At 38.2% G+C, this 17,326-nt stretch overlaps 1 protein-coding gene across 1 annotated transcript; it reads right to left on the bottom strand.

Moving 5' to 3' along the window:
• Positions 1-232: 232 nt before the first annotated feature.
• On the bottom strand, positions 233-14,742 carry arrdc1a (arrestin domain containing 1a). The gene is made up of 8 exons (XM_058636975.1): positions 14,552-14,742; positions 9,572-9,682; positions 9,187-9,237; positions 6,084-6,238; positions 4,772-4,954; positions 4,509-4,685; positions 2,339-2,855; positions 233-1,235 (listed from the first exon to the last, which is right to left on the bottom strand). The coding sequence occupies exons 1-8, from the start codon at positions 14,667-14,669 to the stop codon at positions 1,198-1,200; spliced, it is 1,350 nt and encodes a 449-aa protein (XP_058492958.1). The 5' UTR covers positions 14,670-14,742; the 3' UTR covers positions 233-1,197.
• Positions 14,743-17,326: the final 2,584 nt, after the last annotated feature.

The raw sequence follows: 17,326 nt of genomic DNA, 5'->3' as shown, positions 1-17,326 counted from the left end.
GTTAGTGTCTTGTAAGTTCCAATGGGCTGGGCACTATTACGGGGATGACACTTAAACAAATCAATCAATCAACCTATAAAAACATCTTTGACAAATTGAATTTTACACATTGTCTGGAAAAGCTGTGTCCAGTTCATTTTCTTATAGGGAAGAGTGTGTTTGGTGTTTTAAAAAAAACACCAAACTGTTGGTTTTATAAAATAAGAGAAACATCCAGAGAAACCAACACAAATCGTTTGAACAGATTTATTAGAATCCATATACATATTAAACAATAAACAAACTTTTGTCTTGTATGTTTGATGGTTTTAACTTGAAGTAATATTCAAATACACTTCACAAAAATGTATGATTGAAATATTTGGTGTGAATTATATTAAGAACGGCGAAGTGAAAGCTTCAATCGCCGTGACGCTGCATTATTTTTAAAAAATCTGAAAAAACTAAACCAGCACATATCCAACAGGAACATATATATTTATATACACACAAATCACAATTTCTAAAGAGCCAGTGAATGCAACACAATTAAACAACAGGAAACATAAAGGTCCAATGTATGTTAATATGAGTTTATTAACAAAACTTGTATAAATGTATGACGGGGTGATTTTAGCCAGAGAAAAAGTCTTTTAAAATGTAATTTAAAAAAGGGTTGTACTTTACAGAGGCCCCAAAATTCAACCAATTAAAATATCCTACCTATCCTATCCTTTGTTTTTTTCTTATTTGGCTCTTGAAAAACAATATTAGACTGAATCCTAGGTGATTTCTTTTCCATCGGCGTACCTCTGAAACGTCCACATCTGTATCTACCACTAAAAACATGACTCCTGTTACAGTATAGAGAATGGAAAATAAAATTCCTCTTTCATTTAAAGTGCTTAAAACAAATAATAATACAAAAAAAAAACCATTGCTTTTAAAAAAAAAGACTGTTTGGACGGCTGGTTTACAGTAGAGGTTCAGCAGAGTCCGAGGCCAATTTACATTCATCCTGAATCTCAAATAGAGGGTTGAGGCCTAAAATATGTAGGTTTGTTCTGTCTAACAATCATTTGGTCCATGATAGTTTGTACTGTTAAAAACCACGTGGCTCTTGTTTTGGAAATTCAGTGTCATGATTTGCAGTTTAAGTTTCACATGACAGCGATGTCATAGTCCTTCTGGTGCGAGATTCCTGGGTCTCCATCCACTTCATGTGTTGCAGCTCTCATCATAAGAAGGCGGGGCCTCTGTAACGGTATAAACCAGCTGGTTAACACAAACTTTCACATAATGGGAAAGGTGATTGTCATATTCTTTGCTATATTCTCACTGAAGAAAATTGTATAACAATAATTATTGCTGGTGAATAACTTCCCAGCTCTACTCATGCAAGCTGTTAAAAGAATTAGGACTATTTGTGCTTCAGGGAAACTAACATAAACAGATTTTAAGTGGTTAAGTTAAAAAACTAAATATTAAATTACTGGAGGAGCCAGGAGTCTAACATTAAAGGTTATCTACAGTGCTGTGCTAAAGTCTATTTGTTGTTTTAGCAATGCTATACTGACCATGCATATAGTGTAATTATTTCTTAATCACCTTATTGGAACACGTCAATAAAATATGCAAAACATGTATGCAGTTAAAAAAACATGGTGTCACGTTCTAGTGTGATCTACACTTCAACAACAGCATGACCCTGACTCTCTTACACATGCAATAAAAAGTATCATTTTTCATTGTGATAAAATGTCAGACTTAAGAATTATAAGTATTTAAATAGCTCATAAACATAACATCAATATAAAATACAGTATAATGAAACTTGTCATATTGATACAGATGAAAATTATATTGCAGGAAAAAAATAGGATAGCTCTATTCTAAAGAAGAGCACCATAGGCTGTGTGGCTGCTCTGATCCGATAATATCAATGAAATGAAAAGAGACGTGTGGCCCAGGCCAAGAGCTGGAGGTGTGTGTGACACCAAGTGAGGTTTTTCTTTGGTTTTAAGGGTAAAGGTTAGACATTATGTTTGTGAAATACTGTTTGGGTAAGAAGTGAGTTAAGTGAATGTCAGAGGAAAATAAATATGAATAAAATATGTGCACAAACAATCATGTTGTAATCGTTTAGCATATGGAACATTCTGATAAGATGGTTTAGAAGCTGCTCATCTGTGAACTGCAGCTCATATCAGGGTCTAAACCTCTTTGTTGAGATGCTTCAGTCCATAAGCAGGTGTTTTGTGTTTTTTTATATACATATTTCTTATGAGTAGCTAGCTGCTTGTTATAATGGCTTCTATTAGCCTTGAAAATACATGTACATGAGTATACACCAACATACCTTGTGGATAAGATGAGGTGCCATAGTCCGGAGGGAGAATAAGTGGCGTTGCTACTAATCCAGGAGCACTCTCAGGAGGGTATGGTGCCGAGGCCCCTGTGGACCCACTGAAGCCACCAGACACAGCACCTGGAGCAGTGGGCTGCTGGTTCTGAGGGAAGGAAAGGCCAGGAGCATAGCTGAAAGCATTGGGTGACACCAGCTGAGACTGACGCTTGCTGGAGAAGCTGTCGTTCACTGGAGCTCCACCTTCCACTCCCTGACGAAACTCTGCTGGAGGAGCACTGGGAGAATTATGGGAGGACACTCTGGTGCGTGCTGTGGGACGAGGAGCAGGCTTTGGGGCCGGGCGAGGGGTTGGTGTGGGAGTGGTGTCAGAGGCAGACGCTGGCGTTTCCTCAGCTACAGCGGGGGAAGCTGCATCAGCGTTTCTGGATGGGTGTAGTGTTTTGTCAAGTGAGACATTTCCAATGTGGATGGGTAATGTCAACATGACATCTGGAGATTTTAAACTGACCTGTTTAATCAGAGGGAAAAAAAGAAGCATGTTATGTTTCCAGAAGTTAAACACATTACAACCAAAACATTATCCTGTTATTTAAATAAATGCCCCTGCCATTTAATTAGCTTAACTAATGTAACACTACACAAAACATAGGTAATGTTGTCATTATTACTCTGCTTACTTTGAAATGTAGTTTCTTTCATTTTCTTTTATTTATTTATTTGTAATTATTCATTTCATTTTTGCAAGACAGACATTTTAAAAAACAACAACAACATTTTGTTTATTTTTCTTAATTTCACCACTAAATAAAATAAGAGGGTTTTTTTTTTCTTTTAGGCCACCGGTCGCCCCCCTGAGGTAAGATCATGCACCCACACCATGGCAACATGACTGCCATGTCATGTGAGCTTATTTAAGTGCTTTCTCAAATTTCAAATCAAAGATATTTCCTCTACCTACCAGAACTGGTTTCTATGGGGGAAACTTGCTGGAGATGTGAAACAGAGGTGAACAAGAGTTTTCTGATTAGAGCTATGCCTCTTACTGCTAACAACAACCCTGCTGGTGTCCCTGCTGTTCGGGAGCTGGTAAGGGAGCTCCCCTTATAGGTACATCCACTGGTTATTTACACAAAATAGACAAACATAGTCAAATACACCACCTCCTTGTTAGAGGTAACAACAATGACAAAAGGGTCTGAGACATACAGTATAGCATTTCTAAGCAAAATTGTATACATATATACTGTATATATATAAATATAAAAGTATAAGTTTGTTTTGTTTGGCAGAAGTGTAAGGACAAGAAATGATAACAGAATAAGCCACACCCCTTCCTATATATATTTGTTTGTCTGTGTTGCAGTGTAGCTCTCAAAATAGTATCAGTGGAGCACTGATACTATTTTGGAGCTGGAGCAGCTTCAGTGATGAGAAGTAGCACATACAGTGACGTGTGGTTTGTCCTTTTGGCCACAGGGTGGAGTATCTGCTAAAGTGAGCACTGCTTTTCTTTCATTTTTGATTGACAGGTAAGTGGCAGGCGACTCAGAACTCCGTGGGAGACGCGTTTGATTCCTCCCGGTTCCGTATATATATGTATATGTATATGTATATATATATATATATATATATATATATATATACACATACATACAGTATATATATGCAAAGAGCAACCATTGTTCAGCTCGAACCGGCTACAAGGGACTGACTAACTGATGTAGTTACCAAATTAGACTCCATGCTGATGAGCAGTTTCCAAATCATTGAGCCCCACAGCCAGGACAAACAGGCTTTACCGTTATCACTAAAGAAGGCAGGGGAATAACTCAACATGTGACACACAGCACACGAGAGAGCAGGAGAGTGTGCTAAGCTAACTATGTGAAACACTTTGTAAGTTAATATGTGAAAGTGTCACTAACAAATAACCAATTACACTAAATGTGTCTGTCCAGTGGATTGTTTGCAATAGTAGCTAAATAATAGCAGACTTAGTCCAGTTGTACAGAGCAGGAGTAAACACAACATTAGTGGAATCAGGAAATGAGACAATACGTTATCGCAGCACGTCAGTAATCACGTCAGAGGAAAATGACTGGTTGAAAAGGACAGGAAGGCAACAGTAACACTGATTGTGATGATAATGACCATATCTTACTTTAACATAGTATTCAATCTTGATGAGTTCACAGCCGACCAACGAGGACTGAGGAAGAGGAGGAACGATGATCTGCTCCTTCCACTCCACCTCCTTGCCAGGCTTTACCACACCACCCTCCACCTCCACTACGGCCTTCATATCATGGGTGGGTCTCTTCATCTCATAGGTCACCCTCTAAAAAACACATGGAGTTCATTAATATTAATTGACAACAATTCCCATGATAAGAAAACATAAGCCAAGCTTCTAGGTTTGTTTACCTGCATCAGACTGGCCACCATAGTGCCTGTGCTCTTGCCAGACTGGTTGTGGATGTTGGTGGTCACTTGGATGATCTGGCCTGGTGTGTAACCCTTCATGTCAGTCTGGGCCTTCAGGACCACTGTGCCTGTTTTCACCAGCATGTAGGTGAACTGCTGTGTCACTGCAGATGAAGAAGTTCCCTGTGAGGAGAGGGGATGTGTCAAAAAAACACTGGCTTAAGATTGACACTGACTTACATGAAACTTATATATATATATATATATATATATATATATACACACACACTACCATTTGTAGATGTATTCGGTTCATTTATTAATTATCATATTGATAATGTCTATTCTGTACAGAGTGTACATTTTGTCATTTTTGTTTTAAAGAAGGGCTTTGTGCTATTTTTATTTAAATTTAATTTAAACTTTTAACTTGTGTGCTTTTTCTTCTTCTGGTACTTACTGAGTCTGATATGGAGCAACTGTAACAAAACAATGTCCTTCAGGATAATAAAATTATTCTGATTCTGAAAACATCAGCAAATCACATTCACACAAATATAAACACTCAAACCTCTACCAAGGCTGCTCAGTTTCCCACAGTGCCTGCATTGGTCAAGTTATTAATGTTTTTAAAGAAATCACAAATCCAAATCTAATAATTTCTTCCTTGATCCAAATGACTTATCCTAGGGAAATCTCCTCATATTCTGTCCTTTACTTCTTGAGTTATGCTGGTCAGACTTTGATCAAATGTGACTAAACATCACCTCCTTGGTGGAGGTTATATAAAACAACAAACTTGGTAAATTGCTCAATATCCTGCTCCTGAACCAGGACCTGCAGCACTTGGATGCTGCAACTCATGGGAAATGGCCTACAACTGTTATTCTATTGGGGAAAAAAGACAAATAAAAATCTCAAACGCTATAGAGTTCTTGTACAATTAAAGCAGGATTTTTTTTTGTCTCTCTTTGCTACTCTGAATACTGAGGTATTCAGAGTCTCTGTCCTCAGGGAAGAGTTTAAATGAGTGAATGGACGAGACAGAGCTGTTTAATATAGTCCTAGCCTTGCAGAGGACCATTCATAGATCACATACAGTAATTCAGATGGTCTTTGTCCCTGATGTTAAAATGATGATACCAAGTAATCATGAAAAAGGTAAGGACAGATAATAAAGGATTTTCTTTTCCTACTAAAAACATTGAACTGAGGTATATACACTGCTGTTCATTCCTATAGACCACATCACAGTTCAGAAAAAGTCCAAAGAAGAAACAAAAAGTGTACAGACACACGTCGCATGTCTCACCCAAATATCTGCCACCTTATTCAGGTTTAGGAGACTCAGCAGGTAGAAAGCCTTCTCTGTGCTGTAATTCTTGGCGAATCGTGGTGTGTCAATAAAAGCCCTCACTCTGTAAATTATTTTGCCATAGTTGCCTTCAAAAGACGTTGGAGCAGTGGCTGTAGGAGATAAGCCACAGATATTATATATTAGTTTCATCACATACAGAATGAGATTTCAGAAAAAGAACAGTCTATTTTCCTCTTTATTTCTGTGACTGGATGTTTTGTAATTGTGTAAGAGAAATTCAGTTGCATTTATAACATTAATTTACACAGTGTGTAAGACAAAAACACACAAAAGTCACAAAAACAACCCTTTAAAATCAACAATCTCATGAGTTTTAATTCAAATATGAAAACAAGTGTGCTCAACAGTGTCCTGAAGAATCTGCAGGCAGGTGGAAGCACACAGGCGTTTCCAATGACACATTTAGATCAACAACAGCAAAAAGACTGGTTGGGCAGGTTTTGAGTTTCTGTGAAGTTCTTCCTCTCACTGTGGAGAGAGCTTTATGTGGAAGAATACGTCACAGCAGGTAATTGGCTGACAAAGCCTGAAATGCAATGTGTGAGAGACCATCAGAATAATCCATGGCAACATTATGTGGACAAAAAGAAAGACTTAAGTTTGAAAGCAACAATTCATCTCAGTACAGCCTGTTCTTAGATTATCATTTACTTGGTGTTTAACTTGTTTAACTGGTGTTTTACTTCTTCTTTTTTTTTTCCTTTCGGCTGCTCCCTTCAGGGGTCGCCACAGCGAATCAACCTCCTCCATCTCACTCTGTTGTCTGTATCCCCCTGTCTCACACCAACTAACCTCATGTTCTCTTTCACTACATCCATAAACCTTCTCTTTGGTCTTCCTCTAGACCTCCTGCCTGGCAGTTCCAACCCCAGCATCCTTCTACCAATATACTCACTATCCCTCCTCTGTACATGACCAAACCATCTCATTCTGGCCTCTCTGACCTTATCTCCAAAACATCTAACATGTGCTGTTCCTCTGATTGACTCATTCCTGATCCTATCCATCTTCGTCACTCCCAAAGAGAACCTCAACATCTTCATCTCTGCTACCTCCAGCTCTGCTTCCTGTCTTTTCCTCAGTGCCACTGTCTCTAGACCATACATCATCGCTGGTCTCACCACTGTCTTGTATATCTTTCCTTTCATTCTGGCTGATACTCTTTTATCACACATTACCCCCTGACACTTTTCTCCACCCATTCCAACCAGCTTGAACACGTTTCTTCACCTCTTTTCCACAATCTCCACTGCTATGGACTGTTGACCCTAAATACTTAAAATCCTCCACCTTCTTCATCTCCACTCCCTGTAGCCTCATGGTTCCACTTGGGTTCCTCTCATTCACACACATATATTCTGTCTTGCTGCGACTAACCTTCACTGCAAAAAACTAATAAAAACGAATGAATGAATAATGAAAAACTAACTAAAACCGGAAAACTATCCACAACTATCTCACTTTCTCTCCTCTCCTCCCTTTCTATTCAGAAATGGACATTAAAGAGCAGCAAGGACCAGTGCTTGATGGACTTTGCCAAGCCATCTCTCAGCAAGCCAATATCACTGTCCTGTCATATGTACTACAGCGTTTTGAGTCGTTGTGGATGGAGAGATTTCCTGAAACGATGCCGTCTTTGCGGGGAACTTTTTGAAAACGGCAAAGAAAAAGATTGTTTATGTTTGGTGCCGTTTACGTCTGGATGTGGCCTAAGAGCTGATTTGTCTGACCCTTCTTGCACAGCAGGTGTGGTGTGGTGGTGATGGGGTGCATCAGGGGTGCGTGTGTGTATACATGATGTTTGCCCTTCTAATGAAGACAAACATTTAAGCACATTCATGTTTGCAATCATTAACAAGTATAAATGTATATGGGAAATGACAAAAAGGCAACCCTTTTTGTTTTGTAAAATTGTGGCACTGAAGGTAGCGCTTTGAAAAATGTGGATGCACTGTAGTTTTGTGCTGGTGCACCTAAATGAAAACGTTATGTGCACCAGTGGTATGTAGTATATTGGATTTAACACACACTCTGGACTGTTCGCAATCTTAATTGACAACCCCTGCCCTGGAAGGTCTGCAGCTTGTGAACATGCATACTTTTAATTTAATAACATTTGAGGAACAAGGAAACACTGTTTCTATATACTGCAGTTTGTACCAGTTTGTATGTTTTACATAGGGTTTGACTTACATTTGGCATAAATATTATTATTTTAATACACCACTGTACTTAATCAGTGCTGTGACTCTCCAATATTAAAACCATGCATCTGTTGATTTCAAAGTAAAAGCCCTGTTACTTTGAAGAAAAGAAAGGAGAATGATCATGGGATCATGGGTAGGGCTGTAATGATTCATCAAGTAATTGATTATTAACCATTAAGAGTTAATATGCTAAACTCCTGTGACTTTAAATTAGTCAATCTTTTAAAACTGCAATTACTGCAATCATTTCCATAAAATACATTTATTATTATATATTTTTTATTTATTATATTTTTGGCTTCATAAATGTGAATATTGTTTGGTTTCTTTGCTCCATTTAAAAAAAGAAATCATTAATTCTATGGGAAACCCCAAGCGCCATTTTTTTTAAAAATTTTAAGGACCAGATGATTAATCAAGTCAACTAATCTACAGTTTGATCAGTTATGAAAATTATCATAAATTACAGCCCTAAACATGAGCGACTATATGAAAAACAGGCCATTTTGCAGAATATGTGCCGCGCGCACATCAATTGTGGCCCCGGTCTTAGTAACAGTCTTAGCTGGTTCCAACAAAGACTGGAAATCAGTGTAGTGTTTAACACAGAACACATAAGCCCAAGTGAATGATGGGATAACATTGTCATACTTCTCAGCACTGCAGAACCATAACAGGATTAAAGTAAACACAATCATCATATCAGGGCCTGTCTGTCAGTCAGTCAGTCAGTCAGTCAGTCAGTCAGTCATTCACTCAGTCACTCAGTCACTCACACACTCACACACACGATGACAAGTGTTCATCATCCCATCACTCCTGAGGCCTACCTGGTATGAGAAACTTGAAGGGAAATGTGTGTTCTCCCTGTTTCAGGGTTCCTGCAGGGGATGGAGAGAACAAGAGTGTGTGAGAGAGAGAGAGAAATGTGACAATCACTCTGCTGTTCCTCAGGATACTGATATGCCTCAGAGTTGCACATCATGTCAACACCATTCACCTCTTTTTTTCTACCAGTACAGTTTTTATCCATGATGTTTGTTCTGACTACATTTGAGGGTGTGGTCACTGTCATCACTGTGTATTTCCTGTGACACTGGACTGTATTCAAAGCCAGTTCAGGTGCGTAATCTGCGAAACTTCCTAAGGAGGTCAAGTATCTTGGTATTGAGTACAGGGAAGTTATCAGCTCATTATCATGCGTCAGCTACTCACCTTTGTCTGCAACAGAGACAGTGCTGTTGAAATACTGTTCCTCCATCATCCAGGCTGTGTCATTCACCTTGTTAGTAATGCCACAAAAGCCATGACAGTTCACTTTGATGGCTGCAGATAGGAACAAGCACATAATGTCATTTTAGCCACAGAGGAGAAAACAAATGTTGTAGACTGAGGCCAAGAGCGAGAGAGACACAGAGAGAGAGAGAGATACACAATACATCTAGATCACCTGTATCTCATTGGGCTGCAAGGATTCATCCATTAATCAATCTCAACACTCATCAGCAACTATTTTGTCAAGTAATTCATAGCAATTCATGCTGAACACATAGCTGCTGTGAAAAGAAAAGAAATCTATAGGGAGCATGGAGACTTTCAATCATCAGTGAGGGAACAGTTTTAATAAAGATAAGAGGGTGAATGTTTATAGATGGAGCCATCATGGCTGGTGTTAAACGACACAGAATCAGAGCAGTGTCTGGACTATTCAATTCATTTTATTTCATCAATTCATTCGTCTTTTGTGTATCTAGATGATTTTGATCGGGTTTAATTTACTCCCTCATTGTGTATCGCTTTATCCTCCACATGTACTGTATGTCATGGGGGAGCTGGAGCCAATCCCAGCTGACATAGGGAGAGAAACGGGGTACACCCTGGACAGGTCCCCATTCCAAACTTATACAGTAGGGGAAACAAGTATTTGATCCCTCACTGTTTTTGTAAGTTCACCCACTGACAAACAAGCTAACGGTCTATACCTTTAATTGTTGGTTTATTTTAACAGGGAGAGACAGAATATCAAAAAGAAAATCCAGAAAATCACATAAAACTAAAGATTTAAATTATTTTGCAATTCATTGAGTGAAATAAGTATTTAACTCCCTATCAATACATTACGAAGTTCTTGGTGGAGAAACTCAGGAGGAATTTTGGACCACTCCTCTTTGCAGATCCTTTCCAAATTCTTAAGGTTTTGAGGCTGTCGCTTGGCAACTCGAAGCTTCAGCTCCCTCCACAGATTTTCTATAGAATTTAGGTCTGGATACTGGCTAGGCCTCTCCATGACCTTAATGTGCTTCATCTTAAGCCACCCCTTTGTTATGCCGTGGCTGTATATTTTGCTGGAAGAGCCATCCACGACCCATTTTATGTTTCCTGGCTGAGAGAAGGAGTTTGTCACCCAGGATTTCACGGCGCAAGGCCCAATTTATCTTTCCCTTACCAGAGAAACACCGCCAAAGCATAATGCTTCCATCCCTAGTGGTTACACATCGGGACAGCTTCAGCACAGTTCCAAAGTGTGTTTTTCTTGTGAAATGTAATGTGAAAGAAAGCTTGGAGAATAAAGCTCAACCATGTTCCACTAACTAGTGAAGTTTGTAAACCGCTTACTCTCCCTCACAACAGCCCATAGAGAAAATGTGTCTTTTTAGTTCACAGGGACACAGGACGGGTTGGTTTTTAATGCAGGGCCTCTCAGGTTGCTTTCACTCTAGGCCCCAAAATCTCATTGAAACATCCCTGTCACAGTTAGGTTAAAACAGGAATGGGTAAAAGCTAATTCTGCAAAGTACAAACAAACAATGAGCAACAGTCGTTTATTTACTTCAACTAATGTACTAAAGTTGTCAGTGTCAAACCAAAACGCATGTGATTTTCAATGCAGGGTCAATATTTGTCTATTAGCTATGTCTCTTATCTCAATGCCTAAGCCACTTCTAATCCATCAGTGATTCAAATTGCATGGAAAGAAAGCTGGTTTGCTGGTGGCACAGTCTGACCGGCTCTACCTGATTAGGAATGTAAACAAGCTGGAGGATCCACAAGCATTCAAACTGAAACCAACATACACTGAAGCCTTTATCAGCACACGCGACACAAACACATACACACACACACACCAGGGGCCCGTTTCAGAAAGCAGATTTAGTGAAAACTCTGAGTGAGTTAACCCTGAGATGAGGGAAACTCTGGTTTTTCGGTTTCACAAAGCCAGTTCAGCTTAACGCCGAGTCAGTTACCCTGGCAACATACTCCATGAACCTAACCTGCTCGCTGGCAGGTTTTCTTCAACAAACCCTGAGTTTCTCTCTGTCTCCTCGTGCTGAGCCTGAAGCAGCTGTCTCACACTGTCTGAAGTATCGTTTCCTCATTCATACAGTCCATATCAAAATACATATCAGAGCGCATTCACCTGCCAAATCAATGAAATTTACGTCTTTCAAAACATCGAAATCCCAATCAGATGTTAATTTCAGTGTGCGAACTATACCGTGGGTCATATATATTGGGTGGGGGGTTGCGGGACGGACGCTTGCGTGTGCCTCAAAGCGAGGACTTGTGGCATATTTCCACCGGCTTGACTCACCTCGGCACGGCACGACACGGTTTAGGTTGCAACTCCACTACAAAAAAAGTACTCAACTCAACACATCCATTATTACAAGCCTGTACGTCTACTTGCCTTAAGTCAGCACATATCAAATCAATACTTAGCCAATATTTTAGAGACGCCCCCAAAATGTCACAAATCATGTTTCCAGGGGAGCTCATGTCTCATGGGGGGGGGGGGGGGGTGAGAGGGCTGGCTCCCCAGTAGTTCGCACCAACTCTGTGCACATTAAGACTCTGTCAGATTGTTTTACCATGTGTTACTGTAGGCTAATAATCACTGTAGACACTCTCTGGTACTGTAGTCCTCATGTGTCAGGTTGTTAAATGTTCCGATCATAGATCACATCATGATGGAGATTATAGGTGATGTGAATATTTCTGATGGAGCTGGAAACACTTTAACTTCACTGTCGTTTAGAAGTGACTTTTTGAATCTGGCTGCAGACGAAATCTTAATGTTTGACAGCATTTCAGTGACTGCGTTTATATTTACACATGGAAATATAGTCATGAAATAGCGTTGAGCAAAATGTTTTAATGTAAAATGGAGTCAAAAAGTAAGTCAGTTTGAACTTGGACACTTCAGTTGGACTTTATAATGATAGGTCCATAAGTAAACTATGTTTTATCAGTTTGATCCATATTCTCATCTTCAGTTTCTCTCTCATGCATTTGTCCTACAGCTGAATAAATATCAAATCAAATGTAACATAATGGTAGGATTGCAGGATTTCAACATCTATTAATGAAATTAAAGTCTGTATAAAATGTAATAGTGTTCATTTATTGACTCCTCTCTTCATGTTTTTGAACATAAAGGTCATGGTCAATGGCATGTGGTAATATTTCTGCTCAACTGGATTAAAATGGAGGCTGTGCTCTTTGTTTACCCGTTGCCATGATGAATCGTAGTATCAGAGCTCCATTGATGATGGCTTTTTTCATTCCTAATGCACACGCTTAACTCAGAGTGAACATACTCAGAGTTTGACAGCTCAGAGTTGGTTAACCTAGAGTTAAGGTTTTAACTCAGAGTTTGTTGAACCTGCTTTCTGAAACGTGCACCAGGTTTTGGTCTCTATGCTCCACTGGTCCTGACAAGGTCATTGTTTATGACAAAAAGATATTTAACAGATAGTTAATAGGAGTGCAAACACACACCCAGTGATCAAGGAAAATAACAGTTTGACTTTGATAAATGGGGCAGATACATTTACGCAACACTGTCTTTGACTCCAGTATCACAGAGCCTTCAGTAGACACATGTTGAAATGTGAAAACCTTTTTGATTTCCATTATAAAATTATGCTACATGTAATCTATAGTATTATTAGAAAGAGAGGAACTGAGAGGAACTACTTCACTAAATAAACACAAAAAATAATATGTTTTATGACCATGCAGATGTGTATGCCTGTTTTGTTATTTTTTATTTGTGATGATTCAAGGTGTCAAAAAATGATTGATGATGATTCAAAAAATCTATTAATGTAAATCCTCAAATATTCTATGTTGATTATTGATCAGGTTATGCCCAAGATACTTGTGCAAGTTTAGCTTAAATTATTTTCCTGTGTTTATGTTGCCTTTCTCCAAATATAAGAGTTCCATAATGACGACAGCACACAACGGAATCAATTCTGAATAAAAGATTATTTAAAAATGAAAATTGATTTTCAATCGAATATTGACTTTCTGAAAGATTCACACCTCTAGTGGTGATCATTGTTAATATTGTGTAAATTAATCGCTGCAAGTTTTTTTTTCTTCTTTGTTATGAAACAATATCAAGTCAGAAAAAGTCACCAAGGTCACACTTGTTTTTACGTAGTTAAAAAGAGGTGAAAATGTGTGTATGGCAATAACTATATTGATCATCAACTATTTTGATATTGAATTAATTGGTTTGAGTTTCTTTCCTCCTTCATGACTGTAAACCAGTTTGACAAAAATGTAACACATTTCAAAACGTCACCATTCTGAGGTTTGGGAAATATTGATTCCCCACATTTTATAGTTCAAACTACCAAGTGGTTATTAAAATATAAAATAATTAACAGATGAGTCGAATATGAAATTGCTTGTAAGTTGAAACCAAGGACACATTTTCTTAAAAAACAAAAGAGAGGACACTTCTGTTTTGTCTGTGTTCATACCTGAACTGACACCAGAGATGGGATCAGTTAGGATATGTTCGAAAGAAGACAGGGCCTTATCATAACTCAAGAAAAGGTTCGTGTTTGTTTGTTTGTTTGTAAAAAGTGACAAACTACGTGACTTGCTGGATAAACATGATTCCTGGGACTTGGACTCATAACCTCCAAGTTACGTCATTTTCTCTGTGCTAAAGACTTCCAGCAACGTTGTCTTCAAATAGTACTGGAGGAAATGACTGTCTCAATGTCCCAGCCATAGAATTTCTTCTTTTTCTTGTTACAGAAACACACAAAAATGGAATTTACTTTGAACATCTCAGAGACTGGACTAAATACATCACTTCCTTGTTTGGCGACGGCGACATTCGCCTCACCTGGTGCAAACACTGAAGTTTAAGTGCTGAATAACAAAGCCTTTTACCTTTGCACGGCAGTGACTGAGCCACTTTGATGGTCACTGCGCCGGTTATTGACTCTCCTGGACTGTACACCACTTTATTTTTGTCGAATGTAATCTCAAACTCCTGAAGTTTCCCCATGTTTCCTTGGAGCCACGGACCGAAGATCACATCACCTGTGCTAACAAACACTAACCTCGATCCCGCCCCTTCGTCTGACGTCACTGTTATCTCAAAGGGGAAACATATGGGGTAAGATAAATGTTAAAAAGATGCGCACATACTCGGTTGTGATTTATTCAACATGAATACGAATTGACAACCGTGAGAATACGATTCAAAACGTTACGACATAAAAAAAAAAAAAAAAATCCTCACGTAGGAAAAAGTTACAACTTAAAAAAAACAAAAAAAAAAAATCCACAGTTGTGCATTTACAATTACAAGAATCGATAGAATGCCTAGGCTCAGTGCAGCACCATCACTCCCAATGTTAAGGGAACTGTTGGATTGCTTAAGACATTATTATATAATAGAAACACATGTGCCTTTCCTCTCTTCAACTGTTTAAATGTCTAGTTGAGATCTAGTAATTGCACATTTCATAGCCTATGATTCCATCTACATTTTAGCTGATACTGAGCTAATTGTTCTTATTACACTGATTGCCCATGTGCATAAAAATGAGTTGAACAAGTACTTCGAAGCCTGAGGTTTATTGGCAGATGAATATGAAGGAATTTGTGGGCTGATTGAAGTGTTGGATGTAGAGGAGTCTCATTTAGAGAGGATGCCTTGATTTGTTGTATTTATTTATTCCCAACAAAGCCTTGTAGATTTTATTTTATTTTTGATAATAGAGTGAGGGTCACTCTATTATCAAAAATAAAATAGGTAATTTTGTATATGTGTGCTGGAAAAGTTAAATAAAGCTTTGTTAAAAAAAAGAAGAAAAAAAAAGATTGCCTACATGCACATTCATTTTTGTATATATTTATTTGTTTTTTTCCGTGTTTTTAGTTTAGTTATAGCTGTATGTTAAAATTGTCATATGTTGTATTGTACTAGAAATGACAAAAAAAAGTTAGAAACTGCAGTCTCTGGTCATCCAAGTCGTTAGGTGGCGCTGTTAAGAAAACGTGTGCCCGGCTGAAACTGTAAGAAGGGTCTTTTTTTTTTTACAACTTTATTGAAATACAGTTACATTACAAAAGTGAAGAAAGAAACATATTACATTAGTGAACAAACAGAGCAAAAACAGGAGAAATAAAACTTTGCCAGGGTAGCTGATGAGTTATTAAAAAGAGAAAGAAAAGGAGGACCAAACATTGACAGTCTTAATTGCTTTTTTGTTATTAGAGCCAGAAATCAAAGAAATATAATGTACAACTTCATGGGTAAAAGGGACAAAATTAGGTTTTTTACCACTGAATTTACATTTATGGATATGGAATTTTGCCAACAGAATCAATAGGTTTATAACAAAGTACACATTCTCTCTATTTTGAGTTCTATAAAAGCAAAATACCACATTCTCCCATAATAAAATAAAGTCTTGATAAATATTGTCGATGACGAATCTGCTGAAGTTTTGCCAGAATGATCTGGTGTGTGAACAATACCAAAAGAGGTGTAAAACAGTTTCTGGGTGATTTTCACAAAAGGAACAGTTTGTATTTATGTCTCTTTTAAATTTTGTCATATAATGATTAGCAGGGTAATATCTGTGAATTATTTTGAACGACACTTCTTTCACCTTGTTTACTATCAAGTATTTGTTAGGAATCAACCAAATTTTTTTCCAATCAATGTTGTTCACAAATCTGTTCCAGTAAAAAACAATGTTTGGAATAGAAACAATTTCTTTTTGAAACAAGGCACGAATGTTTTTATTATTTCGGGGAAGTCTAGAAAAACAGATCTTTCCAACAGGTGATTCAGCCACAGCAGGGAGGGAGACAGTAGTAGGAGGAGTTCTTCCAGTATCTCTGAAAAGCATTAAAGTGCCTGATGGAATGGCATCAAATACGATTGCAAATTCTCGAGGCGTAACTGGAATATTGTGTGTTAAAAGAAACTCTCTATAAGACAAAAGCCGCCCCTCTCCATTAAAAAGCTGGCACACCAGCAGAATTTGATTCTGTACCCAGTTCTCAAAGAAAAGTGACTTGTTTTTATATAAAATATCTCTGTTATTCCAAATCAGATACCTGTGAGGTGAGAAATTGTGTTTGTAAATGAGAGACCATGCTAAGAGGACCTGCTTATGAAAATTGGACAGTTTAACAGGGAGTTTGTCCACATTGTAATTGCAGTTCAAAATAAAGCTCAGACCACCAAAGCGAGAGAATATATAGTGGGGAATAAAGTTCCAAATTGAGACAGGGTTTTTAAGGAAATGCTTGGCCCAATTTATCTTAAAAGTATTGTTTAGTGTATTAAAGTCCAAAAAGTTAAGCCCACCAGATTCATAATTATTCATAATAACACTTTTTCTGATATAATGTGTACGTTTCTTCCAGATGAAGTCAAAAAGCATCCTATAACTGTAAGAAGGGTCTAGGCTGCAGATCCGCAGACCCATGACGACACACACCCCCACTACACGACACACCCCTCACACTGCACGACACGCCTACTCAACTCTGATTGGGTCACAGAAGAGACTGCGTCTGAAACGTGATGACGTTTACGCCTGCGAAGAAGTTTTAAAACATCACGAAATATCACTAAACAACGTGTTATACTTACACAATGACGGAGGAAAAGGTAAGAATGGATAAAAAACGCATTTTAAT

This window comes from Solea solea, chromosome 8 (assembly GCF_958295425.1).
Source record: "Solea solea chromosome 8, fSolSol10.1, whole genome shotgun sequence".
NCBI classification, from domain to species: domain Eukaryota; kingdom Metazoa; phylum Chordata; class Actinopteri; order Pleuronectiformes; family Soleidae; genus Solea; species Solea solea.
Note: the sequence above shows the minus strand (reverse complement) of the source record. Positions and strands in the feature narration are given on the sequence as shown.

Excerpts from the sequence above, each read along its gene's own strand:
- arrdc1a (XM_058636975.1), bottom strand. The coding sequence starts at position 14,669 with ATGGGGAAACTTCAGGAGTTTGAGATTACATTCGACAAAAATAAAGTG. Across the intron at positions 9,238-9,571 it reads TGTCTCTGTTGCAGACAAAG|GAACCCTGAAACAGGGAGAA; the intron begins GTGAGTAGCTGA and ends CATCCCCTGCAG. Across the intron at positions 4,955-6,083 it reads ATAAGGTGGCAGATATTTGG|GGAACTTCTTCATCTGCAGT; the intron begins GTGAGACATGCG and ends CTCTCCTCACAG.